The sequence below is a fragment of the Cyprinus carpio genome, chromosome A21, assembly GCF_018340385.1.
Source record: "Cyprinus carpio isolate SPL01 chromosome A21, ASM1834038v1, whole genome shotgun sequence".
Classification (NCBI taxonomy): domain Eukaryota; kingdom Metazoa; phylum Chordata; class Actinopteri; order Cypriniformes; family Cyprinidae; genus Cyprinus; species Cyprinus carpio.
In genome coordinates, this window is record NC_056592.1 from 20,873,204 (window position 1) to 20,890,699 (window position 17,496).

The following is a 17,496-nucleotide window of genomic DNA, read 5'->3' on the forward strand; positions in this document are numbered from 1 at the left end:
AAAATTGTTAGAGAAAGTTGTCATCAAACAATAAGCTCAAGCACTTTACCAAACATTATTGTATCTTTAATGTGACAGTTTGCTGCCCACTGCTCTGTGTGTGTGTGTGTGTGTGTGTGTGTGTGTGTGTGCGTGTGTTCACTTGAAAGGGTTAAATGCAGAGGACAAATTCCATGTATGGGACACCAGACTTGGCCACACGTCACTTTCACTTTTTCACTTTTTTTTTTTTGGAAAAAGGGTGTTTTGCTGGTAACATCAAAGTAATGGCAAGTATGTAAACAGCATTGAAGAGGTTTGCCTGTGACATGTAAACATTTGAATAATCTTATCCTTTACAGTACTTATGTTTACATACTGTACACTGAAGGAAAACAGGCTTTTTGAAGAAAGCTGCATTCTGAAACATCACGCAAATGCTGGTTCCTTACAGCTACTGTTTAGAGAACCAAAAGAAGATGTTTTAAAGTCTCTTTCAAGGAACGTTAGTTCACTTGACCAACTCTATCAGTTTAAATGAATAAATACCACTGATCTATAATAGAGAATATAATAATAATAATAATAATAATAATAATAATTTAAATTTGGTAAGGTTAAATTGTAATTGTATTTTAATAATTTTAATGTTAGATTGATTTTAACCATCTTCGGAGTCTTGGATAAATAAGTGATTAGAAACAACATTAATTTTGATGCATTATTATTTACTTTTATTTATTTATTGGTGCAGTGTCCATTTTTTTAAAACTACCATTCACACACACACACATATTTCTCAGCATACACATAAATGCATTTTTCTTTTATTTGTTTTTTGTTGAAGTGTCCATTTATTTTATGTTTAAGATTGTTTTATTATTTACAAAATAGCAATTTAAAATGTATTTAAATAACTATTTGCATAGTGAGTATTTTAAAATTTGTTTTTTTAAATGTTTTTATATTGATTTTTGATTTGTGTGTTTTGTTTTGTTTATTATTTTTGATTTATTTTTTATGATTTCAGGAAAGAGGAGACAGTCATGAACAGATTAAGAATAGAAAACAATAAATTAAATACTTTATATTATAGGTAGCATTAAACTGGATTTTGTGAACATGATCAAACACCAGAAGCTATAGAGAATGTGCAGGAAGAACTGGAACATACTGGGATGCGGTGGGAGTAAACAAGGCAGGAAATAAATATCGTGTCCAAATCAAAACAGCATTAATGTTGCGAATATGACAAGCTGCTCTGTGTAGGAGTTCATTAACTCCAGAAGATGGCAGTAACGCAATATTAAGGATGCGTTTACTTGGGAGTTTGTTAGTAACGCAATATTAAGGATGCGAGATTTAGTTTGATGCTGATGATGGATGGATGGGTGTATTATGAGATGAGCGATCGGTTTGTAAAACCAGGTAAGAGAGTACAGAAATAATAATAAAACTCGTGATTTAGATCTTACGCGTGAAGAGTCGCGCTCGAGGCAGAGGTTCATGTTGTCATCACTGTCTTTCGTCGCTCTCATTCATTCCCGGATACATTAATTCGGAAGTTTTCCTGATATTTCCTGGGAGCTGTGAACGAGGACTAATGCAGAAAGACCAACCTAATGCTGACTGTTAAACAAATGAGTGTTTCTCATGTTCTGAGACGTGCCAGCTGCTCTGGTGTTAATTACACGACATGCATACAGTCTCATTTCTAGATCTCAGCAGGGCTGTCAGGTTATTAAAAAAAAAAACAAAAAGCTGCTATGCAAAAACCACAAACCAAACTTCTCATAGTAAAATAGGTAGAAAAAAAAAACTCCCACCCAGGGGTGCGTTTCCCAAAAGCATCCTTAGTTAACTATGGTAGTTAGTTACATTGAAAAAATAAAAAAAAAAAAAAAAAAAATAAATAAATAAATAATAATAATAATAATAATAATAATAAAATCATTAGAAATCTAAATTATTTGATCTCTACTAGACTATTCGGTCTATATTTGCATATTGGCTAAATGTAGGCTACTATAAAATTGTCAATTTATTTTCTTGCCCCTGAAATACACTTTTTAATTGTTTTTAGTTGAAACTAAATATATTTTCATTTTTAAAAATATATTTAATTGAGCTTCACTATTCACAGCATATACAGTATTTATCATATATGTTTAAAATACAGTTTGACCAGATTTTTATTTATTTAATTTTTTTTCCTTCCTGTATGGGCTTAGCAGTAACAGTTTGTTTCCCAGCACTTTCTGGGAATGTTAGTTTTCGGTTATTAAAAAAACTACGTTGTTCACCAAAAATAACCGAACGGGAACCATATGGAAATGCTCTGTGTTTACTGGATAATGCATTCATGTCACGTCATCTCATAATTACAGTAATTCTGTCACAGTAATCAGAAAGTTCTGAGTAATAAAGCATCATCATTATCTTACTTTAATAGCAAAATTACAAAATTTGGCATTTTTTTTTGGGGGGGGGGGTGGTCCTGTACGTATACTTTGAGTTTTTTTTTTTTGGGGTGGTCCCTGAGTGTTTTGTAAATTATATGAAATTTTTTTTGTTTTTAACTTATAAGAGAAATTGTTGGAAGCACAGAGGAAGAATAAATGTGCTTAGGGTTCACAGTTATGAGAAACCTGGATCAAACTACATGCACAAGCCTCATTTTCACTCTCTGTTGAGTCTTTTTAATTGGCACAAGCAGAGGCGGGTGGAGTGGAGAGCCGGTGTTTGGGTCTGGGTGTTTTTATGTGCAGAAATTAAAAGAAATAATTTAGAGATTTGGTCATTTTGGGGGGAATTTAAACACCTTAAAATTACCTTTAGAAAACATAGATGGTTAAATACGGTACGCGAGGGTCCGCGCTCACTCATAGTGTTGCTTTTTGCGCAGGTAATCAGGAGCACGGATGGAACGACCCACCGCAGTTTTCATACGGCTTACAGAAGGATTCAGGTGGACTAAAGAGAAATCTTCTCAACAAGAGAGTGCATGCGCCCCAGTTCACAGGTCACGCTCATCCCACTGTTTACTGTGATCGTCTATCTTGATTCACCTGTTCACATGTCTGCTGCAAATGACAGATTGTATCTTTGCACAACTGTTGTACTGTATGGACTGTATTTTCAAAGCCTGAATGAAATGGATTCATCACAGAGTTCTCCGGTTAATCATGATTAATCATGTTAGATGCCGTTAATCATATCAAAATCTTTACGGTCAAGCTATCTCAGTTTTAAAGTTGGTTGCATGACTATTTTTAGTTGTCCTTTATTGACTGATTGAACGATTACCTCTATTTATTGGTATTGCAAAACCTTATTTTTATTTTTTTTACTTGCTTTAACAAGTGTTGTTTTTGAATGATTGACATACTGTTATAGTTTTTATTAATATTTTTGAATGAGTTTTTATTTTTGTTTTCTGTTTTAATTATAGTTTTAGTTTTTTTTTTTTGTTATTTTCTTTACAAATATATATGTCTATGTAGTTTTTATTTATTTACAAAAACACATGTACACGTGCAAATCAGACAGACGGCCTCGGACGAGTTCAGAAACATGAATGTGATGGAATTTTTTATTTTTTTTTGCTGAGATGTTTAAGCATATGACCATCTGGGCTCTGGAGAAGTCAGAGGGCTTTTTATTCTAGCCATTTCCGTTCTGAATATAAGCGGACATGTAAATATATTAAATGTAAACATATTTAAAGATGATAAAAGAGATGCAAAAATGTAACGTTTTTAAGTGTAATTCATCTGCGACTTTATAACACTATAACACAAATTGATATAAACACAAAATGAATTCTAAACGGTTTATTTTCCAACGGTAGACTCTGGATCAGATATGCAGTCCCCAGCAGTGGCGAAGCTAACGCCGCCCCGGGGAATGAATCCTCCTCCGATGGACAGCAGCACCCAACCGTCCGTATGTCCAAAAACTCCCTCCGATGGAAAGATAGAGGTGGTAGAGCTGCAGACAGAGCCATCCATTGAAGATGTGCAAGAGCCACTGTATGGGGCACTGAATGTGTGCAGACATACTGTAAAGGTAAGGTCAATGGTGAAATGTTGAAACTGGTTGAGGTTCAAGAGCCTTTCAACTAGTGGGAAATGGACAAAAAAAAAAAAATTATATATATATATATATATATATATATATATTTTGTTAAAGTTTTACCAATATAAAACAACCCATCTGAAACTAAGGATTTTATTGCAAATAAATTGAACCAGGGTTATTATAGTTTAACTAAAACCATAAAAAGTTTTTTTTTACTTGAAATAAAAAAAAAAAACTTATTTCAACTAGTTATCTATGTAACATTTCATATTTTCATTTAATTTAAATTGATGCACTAAAATAAAAAAATACAAAAATCTGTATAAAATAAGATATTTAAAAACTAATAAAAATGACAAAACACACAAAAGATTTACTAAGATTTTAACTAAAATTAACAAGCATAAAATATAAAAATAAAATTAATTCAAAAACAATAATAGTATCTCAGTGATAATAAAATAACATACTGTATCACATAACATCCAACAAATATTTAAAGTTGTTGCAAGGAAAAAAAAAAATCTCACACCTTGTAACAGGTCCTCATTTAATTCCAAACCCTTATAGATATTAATTATTTTCTTGCCATTATATTTATTTTTATTTGTTAGAGTGGAGAAATGGAAATTCATGTTCCTGTTGTTACCTTGAGTTGTCACTGTTTTTTAGAAACAAATTTGTGATGATGTGGAAAGACGTCTGAAGCTTTTTGAGGACATGTGGAGAAGTGGAAAACTCTCTCCTTTGGTCAAACACAGGATGCATAGATTGTCCCAAGGTGAGTCTTTTTCACCTTCACACACTGGTTCTGTTTGTCATAAAGTATCGCAAAAGAAGTTTTTAAAGGGGTCATGAAATGGAGAATGACAATGTTCTTGATATTAACACATATGAGAGGTTACTCTAAAATAAAAACACATGGAAAGTTTCAGAACTTAAACTCCGTGGTTTAGAATATGAGCTATTCTTTTCTATTCTTCTGAAACGCTCGAATTTGAAATTGAGAGAATCGTGACGTCATGATTTCTGATCAGCTCATGTCTGTCCATCAATCACAAGAGCCATACTGCTGTTGGATACTCCGTGGATGTAAAAGGACCTGCACCTCCAAAAACTTTAAATAGCCTTCTTAAAGATCCGAGCATTAGAAATGCATGGCTGAATTTTATTTGTAATGACATGCATGAGATTTAGATTTTTTCCAAATGACTTAATCAGCACATAAATGTATACATAAAAACTTTAATTTCGCCCCGTTTTAGGACATTTCTGAAACTCATTATTCATTTGTTTAGACTGCTGTGGTCTTGATGAAAGTTGACAGAAGAATGAAAAACATGTTACTGTAGATGTGCTTTGTTTCAGACCTGAAAAGTAAAAAGTGGGATGCCGCTGATGAGATCCACAGAGGCCTGATGGTGGATCATGTTGCTGAAGTCAGTCAGTGGATGGTGGGAGTCAAGCGTCTCATCGCTGAAGCTCGGAGCCTGAACCCAGAACAAGTCATCAGCTGCACTCATCCAGGCTCATGAGGACTGTATGATGGCCATTCCTTTGAAAACCCATGTTGCTTTATATAAGTTGCCAAAGTGATTTATTAACTTATGTTAAGTTTCGAATAATCCACCTTTAAAAATGTACCCATTTTCATCTACATCCTCTAATATCATTTCTTTTTTCTAGAGTGGTGCCGGGGAACAGTCTTCCATTATTTTTCATCATGATAAAGTGAAAATAATGTAGATATTAAGTATTACTAGTGTATATAAAATTCTGCTTTTAAAAAGTGGCTGAGTTTTAATACTTCAGCCAATCACACACACACACACACACACACACACACACACACACACACACACACACACACACACACACACACACACACATATATGTATATATGTATGTATAATCTCAGTGGCTATCTTCAAATGTTCTCTTGAAAAAGCTGTCAATTATGATGTGCAATAAAATAGGTAAAAACCTCGCCTCAGACTGTTTGCCTTTATAACATGCATAGATCAAAACAACAAAAGTAAAGGCCTTCTTAAATGTAAATGCATTCCATGACGTGCAATCACATTTATGTGAATTAAAATATTTTAATTCTTGGTATTATATTAAAACAAAGAATACCAATATAGTATTATTAAAAAAAAGGTTATTTTCTAACCAGTAGGTGGCACTGTTCCTAAACTGCATTGGTACATCAGAATTTTTACACAGACAGGTTGACAAGTGACGAGACACGGATAACAAAATAAAAATTAGTGAATAAAAATGTAAAAGCAATACACAATAGACCATTGGTTTTCAAACTGGTCCTGCAAGCACCCCTAGCACCTCACATTTTGTATGTCTCCCTATATCTAACACACATTTCAGGTCTTGCAGTCTTTACTAATGAGCTGATTAGTTGAATCAGGTGTGATAGGTAAGGGAGACACAAAAAAGTGGACAGTGCTGGGGGTGCTAGCAGGACTGGTTTGAAAACCACTGCAATAGACAAAGTGACAGTAAACAGTGTATTGTATGTACAGATGTCAAATATACAGCTTTATTCAGAGCTAGGCATGTCAAGGAAGCCATAGCACACAGGAAGGTTGAAGTTTGGCACACAGATAAGCAGCAATTGTTCAGGTTTGAGCACTATATTAACCCTCTGGTATTGTTCATTTGGAAGACACATTGTTGGTCACGGTCAAAAGGGACTGACTCCTGAAATGTAACTTTTTTTTTTTTCCAGTTAAATCAATGTAATATATTTTTGTCCAATAATATTTTTTCTTTTTTATTTTGAGAGAATGTCATGGTACTAATTAACATTTATGCATAAATTATGACCAATTTTCCCCATTGAAAATAATACATTTTTTTTCCTAATTTTTTTTTATTACTTATTACAATTATGGCAGTATTACATGTTAAAATTGAGACAATGCCTTTAAAATCCAATTTTTAAAGGCAGATTAGTCCCATCTGGTGGGAGTAAACAAAGAAAAACATCTGCAATTCCATGGTTTAGCCACTAGATTCCTATAGAGCTCTGTATAAAAGGCTTATAAGTTCTCTAGTTGTCTTTAGACATAAATACTTACTTTTATTAAGTTGTGGAGTGTGTCTATTTAGCACTATTGATATTTTAGAGTGTCACCCCTTTATTGCTGTGCAGAAAGATTCTCTGTATTTTCATATTTTTGTGTATTTCCCATTCATTTCCCATGGCAAACCCAAATGTGACTTTTTTTTTTTTTTTTTTTTTTTTACCACGTTTAGCTTTTTGAATCAAGTATATAAATTTATTTATTTATTTGTTTATTTAGTGGTCACATAGCGACGGCCATATAAGTCGCTGAGCGATTTAAAAAAAATGCAAAAAAAAAAAAAAAAAAAAAAAAATTCAGTCTAAATGACCGAACACCAGAGGGTTAAGCATTACACAGACAGTATGCACCAATATGAGACAATGCATCCTACATTTCAGGGCGATGGAAATGCATCATTTTCACTGCTAACCTCATTAACAGTGCCTACTGTTCTCTGTTTGGAAACACGTTTTTCTCGCCACCTGATGTTTTGTGAAAATTGTTTATGTTTCATTGAGGTGTTACAGTCTTTTGATAATATTAGGACTACCAGATCATATTTATTTTACTTTAAGAATTTTTCATTTAATCGAAGGTTTTGGCACTTAAAACCAAACCGGAAATGAACATTCAACTAGTGGAAACATTTGGTACTGCGCCCAAACAAAATTTTACTGAAAGCTATTTTTTTTTTCAGATATCAACCTCAAATTTGGAACACACTAGATTAGATTTACATTATGATTTTAGAGTAAAACATGTTTTGGAAAATATATATTTAATAAAAAATTTTGTGCATTCTTCATAATAAGAAAACTACACTCCTAGAACTTTTTTCTTATTCACTTCAAAAAAAAAAAACTTATTTCAGCAATAATCTGTCAAGTGTCTTCTTTAAAAGGAGACAGAACTTAAGTCTGTGCTGAAAAGCATTCAAGATTTACAACAGTTTCATTTTGAAATTTCATTTTCAGGTCTATGCTCAAAATGGGATTAACAGGTAATAAATGGATTATATCTATCCCATAAATATAATTCAATACCATAAATCCTCTACAGATACAAAATATTCAATAAAATAAAATATAGTAGCCTAAATTCATTGCATTGAAATTAAAAAGCTTTATGTCTCCCAACCCCGTTTCATGCTGACTTTAATAACAACATACACTTCTCAAAATGAGTCACCAACAGATAATTTTTAAGATCATCTGCAACAAATACACAATGACAGCTACAACACTTTGTAAAGCACTTTTATTTATAAGCCCGGTTGCATTAGAGCCAAACTGCAAAAAGTACATCTTACTCAGAAAACAATATCATACCCACCCACTTTTTAACAATAAAAACAGCATGCCTCAACAAAACACAGTATATATACGTCAAAAACTATCAAAAGATGCTGTTAGGCCTTTCATAAACTGTGCTTAAACCATAAAGAAGACAAAAACATCAAAGAGGCCAGAAAGCAGCTCTCTTTCAGTAGCCGTTTACAATGAACCACGTTACTAGAAGACATAGAAAAGGTTTCCATGCATTTTATTTCTTTCAGTTTTAAATGTCTAAGGAGTTAAATAATGTGAAAATGAAGAGGAAAACTTTGGTTCTGCAATGACAATTGAATAATAATTCAATATTAAGAATGGATCTTTGTCAAATGTGCCACAAGTAGAATAAAAGTGTTTAGATATAACCAGAAAAAGAATAGTAAAGATTACAGTTTGTTTTCTGTTGACGACAGTGTATCACACAATCCAACCGGATGAATAGCAGCTTTTATACAGCCATGGCAAAATGATTGATAAAATGAATGAAACAACATAAAAATCGTGCATACAGCCATCACGTTAACATTCTTGCTTTACAAAATAAATACTAAGACTCAAGAAGCAATAAATGACAAATCTGACTATGCTCATACAGTTTTACTAATAAAAATGTAACTGGTTTAGTAAATCCGAACACACGTTATTAATCCGTGCATATAAGATGCGAAAAACATTTTAATATACCTTACAAATGTTTAGATAAGACAGAGATGCAGTTGCTCTGCAGATAACAGATATTCACCAGCAATAGTCTGAATACAATATCAACAAGTTCAAATCTTTTTGACCATCACTATATAGAGTTAGCAATGTCCACTTTCTCGTTTGAATAACTTTGATTGTTCGTGTTAATAAATAAGAATGTGCATTTGTTGACCGTCACAGTAAAGACTGATCAAGCAAATAGAGCATTTTAAAAAGACATCAGTAGATAAACACATCAACACTGATTATTGAAAGCTCTCTCTCCAGCAACACGCTTCCATTGAATCTGAATAGAAGTTAAGCCCGGACATCAAACGCACCCTTAAGAGCTGTTTCAAGAGACTTCCTTTTGTAATAAAAAGAAAAAATCCCTGAATCCTAAATACAAAAGGAAGAACAAATACACCAGCTCTACTGGAAGAACTTTATCAAAGTGCTCTGAGCACACCACACCAGACCCGGATCTGAAAACCCTGTACGGCAGAAAGAAATATCAAGCTCTCGCATGCATTTACTGTTCCACTGCCACCAGCAGCACCAGCTTTAACTTTAAGCAACTGTTCGTTGAGTGGGTTGCTCAGCCCCCTTGATCCATCTGTTCTTGCAGTGCGGATCATGTGGGTTTATTCAATTGTGTGTGTGTGTGTCTGTGTGTGCGTGTGTTTTGAGCCATCGATGTATCTTTGTTTTCAAGGGCTAAGCGTATACTGAAATTCACTTTTGTTCAATGTGCTTAACTAAACTCGGTAGAAAATGTTCAATGGTGATTGTCTGGAAATCGGGCAGTGGAGGACAAATTGTGTTGATATCTGTCCGGTGACCATCACAGGAAACGTCATTACTGTATTCTTTCCTAGCAGTTCTACAGTTTTTCAAATATATAAACAAGTATTTCTTTTTAGTGGTAGACATTACAATAACACAGAGATCCATTTCAATCAGATTTCAAACAGGCGCAAGAGAGAGCTTGAAAGACTATGTTCTAACTGTTGAAAAAAATATCTAGGTATCCATGTGGTTTTTATAAAACACAGGAAACAGGATCTCTTTTGGAATGTAGTAGTTTTCCCGAATATCTAATTTGTGTCAAATATCTGCAAATGTAGCACTCATGGTTAAAACATGGTGGGTAATTTTGTAAATATAACCAAGATACTAAAAAAAAAAAAAAAAAAACATTCCACACAGCAGGGTTGCAACAGCAAAGTGGCTTCATCATAGTTTATCCATAAAGAAGTGTTCTGAGCAATGAGAATAAATGCTAATGTGAATGTGATGACACCGTAAAGCAGAGGGCCAATGAAGTTCAAGGAATGAGATGAGAAGCCGGAAGCTTGTGCATCCTCAAGCCAGTGATCCTGCAACTCTGGTATTTTCAACTAAGACAGAAAAAGAAAGCAAGTTCAGTATACAAAATGATACAGAGCAAGTCTAAGGCTACGTCCACATGGAGCCAGAGCTTTCCCTATCTGATCTTTTTTTTCTCCTTGTCTCGAGAAATATCTGCGTCCACACGAAACCGACACAAAACGATGTAGTATACATGCCAGACCAGCATGTGGCGCTCTAATTCTGCCACAGAGATACACTAAAAACTGAGAAGAATACTTGGATTATGCACATACACCTTGCGTGCGGTATACAAAAGAACATGGAACAATAAATTTATTAATCTGTGTTAATCTTAGTTAATTAAAAGACAGTCGTTCAGTGTTTGTTCATGTTTTTGTTGCTGTTGCGTGACGTAGCGGTGTCTGACTAGGGGCAAGACGTGGGCTGATGACGTTTTTTTATTGATGTTGCGCTGTATCTTTTGATCATCATTAATCACAGTTTAGAATCTGGCATTATGCCTGACTGTTTTAAAGCATGCAGCAGTTCATCCACTTAAAAAACAGAATCTGGACTCATCAGTTTTAACAAACTTCAGGCCCAGTTCTAATCTGCCTTTTATCTCCAAGATTCTGGAAAAAAATGTGTTTTCACAGTTACAAAGTTTTTTAGCTGACAATTCAATGTTTGAAACATTTCAGTCAGGTTTTCGTAAATGCCATTCTACCGAGACTGCACTTTTGAAGGCTCTTAATGATATTTTAATATCATGTGATTCGGGTGATTTTGCAGTCCTTGTGTTCTTAGATTTGACGGCCACTTTCGATACAGTTGATCATGCTGTTCTCATTGAGCGTTTAGAACATTGTGTTGGTTTAGTAGGTGTTGCTCTAGATTGGTTTAAATCATATTTTGCAAATAGGAGTTTTTCAGTCAAGATGGGTAAACATTACTCGAGTAATGCTTTTTTGCCTTGTGGGGTTCCCCAGGGTTCTATTTTGGCTCCTTTGCTTTTTTCACTCTATATGCTCCCTCTTGGCTCGATTTTTAGAAAACACGGTTTGTCATTTCACTGTTATGCGGATAACACCCAGGTTTATTTGCCTGTCAAACGCAATTCTGCGGGTCTCTTATGGCATGTTTGGCAGATGTAAAGGCTTGGCTTTCCTTAAATTTTTTAATCTTCATTGAAAAGAAAACTGAAACTATAGTTTTTAGTCCATCTGAATTTTCAAATTCCCCAAAACTGGATTTGGGAGGGATGTCTCTGTGTTTGAAATCATGGGTAAAACCCTTGGTTTCTTTTTTTATGATGGCTTAAAGTTTTACTGTCAAATAAATTCAGTTGTCAAAGCTTGTTTTTTTTCAGCTGCGTCTGCTTTCTAAGGCTAAGCCTTTTCTTTCTTTTAAAGATTTTGTAAAAGTAATTCGTGTTTTTATTTCATCTAGGCTGGACTATTGTAACTCACTTTATTTTGGGATTAGCCAGACAGCTTTATCCCGCTTGCAGCTTGTTCAAAATGCTGTGGCTCGACTCTTGTGTGGGGTCAAAAAGAGGGAGCATATTACTCCTATTTTACGCTCATTGGTTGTCTGTTTGTTTTAGAGAGGATTTTAAAAATTTGCTCCTAGTTTATAAATCTCTAAATGGTTTGGCCCCTTACTATCTCTGTGAGTTATTGACTGAGTATCAACCCACTAGATCCCTTTGGTCTTCCAACCAGGATCTATTGTTTAACTCTAAGTCGAGGCTTAAGTGCAGGGGAGATCATGCTTTCTGTATTGCTGCCCCCAGGCTTTGGAACGCCTTGCCACTATCCATTAGACCAGCCTCTTTTCTTAATATTTTTTAAGTTCGGGCTAAAGACATTTTTATTTTCTAAAGCATATGGCTGATGGGATATTTGTACGATTTTATAATTTTTCTGTTTGTTGTGTGTTTTTCTATTTTTAATGTCCTAATGGAAAGCACATTGGTCGACAGAAGTTGTAATTAATTGTGCTATATAAATAAATTGTCATTGTCATTGATGACATCATTTCAGAAAACGGATTCGCTGTACACACGAAAACGCAAGGGTGGCATTTTCAGATTTATCCACTCTGGGACCCGGTTTCAAAAAATATTGGTTTCACTCTCCCAAAATGCTGGATCCATCTGGACGAAACGCCTATTCGATACAAAATTTATGTGTACTATACAACTAAACACGTCTCTGTGTGGATGGGCCTAAAATGAAAATTTTTACAAATATAATTCACAAATATGTTAGAAAATTCTGGTCCTGGAGGGTCACTGTCCTGCAGTATTTAGCTCCATGCTTGATTAAATACTTCTCTGTCATTATCAAGAAATCCCTATAGGGTCTGGTTGCAGACACTCTTAGATCGCAAGTGATGTCACTTGCAATTTTTTTTTTATTAATTAAGTATTTTTGTAAAAATTTTGACTCTTAACATTTTACAAAATTAGCTATTTGGTGAAGACAATAATCTCACTTGCACTTGCGAATCACTTGGAATTGACACAAATCTTGCGCTTTGCTAATGGAGACAAGGCGCTGTGGTGGTCAAATGATTAAAAGTATTTTAGTACTATAACAGAGTCCTGCAAGTCACCTGTAGGAGAAAAGGACAGGACCCACAAATCTGTGACCACAGAACAGCAGAATATGAAAGCAATGCGCAAAGTCTCTCGTTAAGCGTGTTCCTCCGTAGAAAACCATTAACACTTAATATGGCTTAAAGGGGACATCAGATGCCAATTTTCCTTAAGTTGGTATGAATCTTTAGGGTCTGCAAGATACTTTGGTTAAAATTCCTCAATGGTTGTTTAAAACAACACCCTTTTTACCTCGTCAAAAACAGCTCTGTTCCCAGGGACCTGTTTCGGTGCATGTCTCTTTAAATGATAAAGAGTTACTTCTCACCCCGCCTCTCTTCCGATGTTTGTGTATTCGGTGGTGCATTACTATTAAAAATCTAAACTAATCTGAGCAGTATGACATCATCAGAAAATCAAAACAGCTTGATAATTGAGACTGTTTAGGTTTTTGGGGGATTGAAAAAAAAGGAGAGAATGGATTTTTATCATTGTAGGGTGGTTTTTTACTTGTGTTCACACACTGCTTTTATATGTTTATTTTGAATTTTTTATCCCCTTTAATGCATTCAGGCAGTGATATTAAAAGACCAAATTCGATTTTACTAATAAAAAAACTAATTTGTTTCTTAATAAAAAATATTATAAAAGGCAAACAGATTATGAATATGACAAATGCATAAACTTTCACTATTCCTCCCAGAACACTTAATATGTAGCATAACGTACTAAGATGATGAACACCAAACTCAATACACTCCAATACATTTCTCAGAAATCCTAAAAACTTTTTCAGATTTTTCAGTTGTGTTTGATTTGGAATGGAAATCTGCAGGATGTTCAGGACTGGAATTGTTCAGAGTGTTCACAAATATTATTCAGTAGAAGTTCAAATGTAATTTCTTTTCCATTAGCAACACAAAACAAGATATTACTTAACAAACAAGTTTCCCCAAGTTATCTTTCGACTGGAATAGACTCCCACCAGAATTAAAAGATATAAAAAGTCCATTTGGTTTTTCTAAAACTTTTCTAAAAAAAAAAATTTATTTTGTGATTTTAGTGTTAAAAATTTGGTATTCATGTAGGCCTATACGTTTCTTTTCTTCTTTAAATATGAATCTGTCCTGGGAGAGGGACTACACATGAAAATTAGCCACCTCAGCTAAATCTGCCACATTTTACATAAATTATGTATTATTAATGTGTATTGTCCCTGATTAAACAAATAAATACAAATACACCTTTTATTGGTCAGCCAAATAGAAATTTTTACTATGATAAATTACAGATATTAGAACAAAAGAAAACTTTTTTTAATCTAACTTTTTACTCTTATTTGTTCGTAAAGTTTTATTTAGAATTTTGAACAGACTGCCGGAAAGAAATTGAACTCAAAGTACAGTTTGTCAGAACTCTCTGACAGAAGAGGGTAAATGTTTTTTCAGGAGAATGCAACACAGAGAACATAATTATCTTTTTTTTCCCATTACCCTGTCCCCTTAGTGGCTCCGTATGTTCACAAATTGCACTGAATGGTTCATTCACAAACTGGACTGGTCCGTGTGTAGCTGTTCTCACTGAATTCATCATGTCTGACTCACAATGAGCCAAGAGTAAAATGATTCTCAGGGCTCGAGTGTGCAGAAGATCTGTTTGATGACATGAACTATAAGTTGCTAATGGCAAAGTTTTGTATTGTATATTGTAAATGAAAATCATTGTTAAAATTGACTGAAAGCTGTCTGTAAACTAAATCTGCTGGAAATGTTCCAGCTATTTAAATGCAAACAGTGTACGAAATGCAATGAGCGCCTAATGAACATTCATGGTACAATAGTAACATTTATTTACTGTAAATCTGAGCTGAAAAGATTTTTGCATATTTTCAAAAAATTCCAAGTAAAAAAGTACAACATATTTCCAGCATGCTATCTGCTATTAAAAAAGCTTAAATTACAGTATCACTCTCATTGGTTTGATAGAGACTGTACATGGCTCTGAGTCACTGGAGCAATCATGGGTTCATTGTGTCGGTGTATTGACGACTGCTGTGAACAGTTCACTGTGTCATAGAACTGAGGAAATTTTAAGTCTAAGACCTGTTTACTGGACTATATTGTTTTCATAGTATTTAATTTTTTAGATTTGGAATATATTTCAGTATGGTGTTACTGTAGAATTGTAGCAAATTACTATGCAAGGTTTTGAACTTAAGTTTAGCAGTTACTGTATGTCCAAATCGAGCTGTAGAGGTTTGGAAGTGGTTGCGTTTGAGTGAGAAAATAATTCACATCATTTGAAAGATGTAGTTGTTGAATGCATTTTGTACTGAATGAAAAATTATCCACAGTTTAGCTGACACTGTATGAAGAGTTTTGAAAGAAGGTGACAAAAGAATTGAAAGAAAAAAAAATGGTCCCAGGAATTACAAAATACTTTCATCTTAAGGTTTTTTTTTTATGTAAAATAATATAAAGTTTTAAGAAATATTATTACATTTATTGATTGTTGAATCTGCCTCTGCAATCATCATATTTGTGCATAATAATAAATGATAATGAATTTTTTGATTTATTACCTGACTCTCTTATTTAGTGATGGCAGAAGGAGAGCCTGAGCGATGGAAGTGGACTATCTGCCACTTGCCGTCTTTACGATGCCAGATCCGTGTCTCCTCTGACTGAGCAGTGCATGGCATTCCGTTTGTGTCAAGATACTGCGTGATACGAATGTAGGCAATGCAGGCGGCCTCCTCACCGATCAGGTGGATATGAGGGTTCAGGATAGTGGTGTGAACCGGCTTGCTGTTCTTTGACCACACTATCAAAAAAATTAATAAATATAAATAATACAAAAATATATATAAATAATACAAAATTCACATTTTCACAAAAATGTCTAGGTTGCTAGAGAGGCTAGTGGACAGGTAAGGTCTGGCATGGTTCTCTCAAAGTAAGAAGCGAACGTTCTTGCGGTAACGTTAACAGAACGTTTGTTCACAGTGAGTGGGTCTTGAATAATGTTCTCAAAATGTTAGCACCAAATATTATTAATGAAACACTTTTTTATAAAATGTTCATCTAATGTTTTTTAAATGTTACTATTTACTACTTACAGATTTTTTTGTTTGTTTGTTTGTTTTGTTTTCATGAATAGGGCCTATATGATTGACCTGAAGAATAAAAGCTATAGCATACACTTGGAAAATTATTAGCTATATCACACATGGACACCAGGGATGTGACAATACACTAGAATGAGACAATATTTGAATACTATTTTTAAGAAATGATTTGCCTCTTATTCAACCAGCATTAGGTAAAATAGCATTAGGCAGAAGCTTATTAGAATTTTATTTTAAATGCTTATTAGAATACAGGTACATGTTGCATCTTACAGTTTTCAAAGTAGAAGCGATGGAAATCCAGGCCCTCTACCAGGTTTCCCAGGGCCTCAGGCTCAAACGCTGTAACGCTGGGATCACACATCTTCCTGCACACAAACATAGTATAATATATCATATTTAATGTAGACTTGACATTAACTAATTGGTCTTCAAATATCTTGACACTACTGTATGTTTTCCAGAGTTAAATTCTTTATTGCATGCCAGGATGGTGATATATACCTACTTTAATCTGATTATCGATCCTAAGAAATATGAATTATGTTGATGATAACTGGTTGACGAGCTCTTTAAAACATTTTATAATCAGCCTATAGGAAGCCAGACACACCAGCATTCAGATTGAGAGGAGAAGCAGAAATGAACAAGTTTCCTATGAGGAATATCTGGAATGATAACTTGTTTCCTGATAAGCATGACAGGAGGCCATCTGCTCCATCTGCAAGTTTTATGACAGCGTCATCTACTGTTCAAGAGACTGTTTGTCCTAAAATAACAATGGCTCAATGGATTTCTTGGATCGTGTTGAATCAGTTCATATCAATGACTATCAGCGATTTAGTCACTTCAACATTATGAATCTTAAACTTGGTGTGCAATTCACTTGCTTTTTCACATTTTCTCCAGTTCTTACCAAATTGAATCTTCAGGTCATTCCTGAAAAATCCTACTAAGTAGATTTTTTGCAGTCAAATATTAATGGATGCACAAATGGTCCAATTTGGACCATGGGTAAAAGAAGTAGAAAGTTTGTGGTGGGGGAGGCGTGGTTCAGCGAGGTCTGCGACGGGAGAGCAAGTGAGGAGACGAGCGGTGGTAAGTGGGGCAAGTGAAAAACGATTAACACCTGGATCTCGTTGCAGTGATTGGCATGGGGAACCGGTATTTAAGCCGGCTGAGGACCGGCGAGAAGAGAGAGAGGGCTGGGGACTCGTGGGAGTGAGAAGCTGTGGAGCTAGAAACCCCAAAGAT

At 34.4% G+C, this 17,496-nt stretch overlaps 2 protein-coding genes across 3 annotated transcripts in view; one reads left to right on the forward strand and one right to left on the reverse strand.

The window, feature by feature from the left end:
• Window positions 1-1,369: 1,369 nt before the first annotated feature.
• On the forward strand, window positions 1,370-6,046 carry sra1 (steroid receptor RNA activator 1). 2 transcript variants are annotated; one of them, XM_042711278.1, is made up of 6 exons: window positions 1,370-1,407; window positions 2,885-3,001; window positions 3,830-4,047; window positions 4,732-4,840; window positions 5,428-5,599; window positions 5,746-6,046. In XM_042711278.1, exons 1-5 carry the CDS (start codon window positions 1,383-1,385, stop codon window positions 5,592-5,594), a joined length of 636 nt encoding a protein of 211 aa, XP_042567212.1. In that variant the 5' UTR covers window positions 1,370-1,382; the 3' UTR covers window positions 5,595-5,599; window positions 5,746-6,046. The 2 variants fall into 2 exon arrangements, with proteins under 2 accessions (XP_042567212.1, XP_042567213.1); XM_042711279.1 differs by having other exon boundaries at window positions 5,428-5,595.
• A 2,337-nt stretch (window positions 6,047-8,383) lies between these two features.
• The window catches only part of LOC109061043 (calcium/calmodulin-dependent protein kinase type II subunit alpha), a 48,704-nt gene continuing 39,591 nt past the window's right edge, over window positions 8,384-17,496 (reverse strand). The window contains 3 exon segments of the mRNA XM_042711280.1: window positions 8,384-10,560; window positions 15,697-15,938; window positions 16,516-16,610. Of these exon segments, the coding sequence (XP_042567214.1) occupies window positions 15,706-15,938; window positions 16,516-16,610 (328 nt within the window). The 3' untranslated portion in view covers window positions 8,384-10,560; window positions 15,697-15,705.

Bases quoted from the DNA above. Each gene is read 5' to 3' on its own strand.
- sra1 (XM_042711278.1), top strand. From the start codon at position 1,383: ATGAGCGATCGGTTTGTAAAACCAG. The intron at 1,408-2,884 runs GTAAGAGAGTAC...CTTTTTGCGCAG, and splicing joins CGATCGGTTTGTAAAACCAG to GTAATCAGGAGCACGGATGG. The intron at 3,002-3,829 runs GTCACGCTCATC...TTCCAACGGTAG, and splicing joins GCATGCGCCCCAGTTCACAG to ACTCTGGATCAGATATGCAG.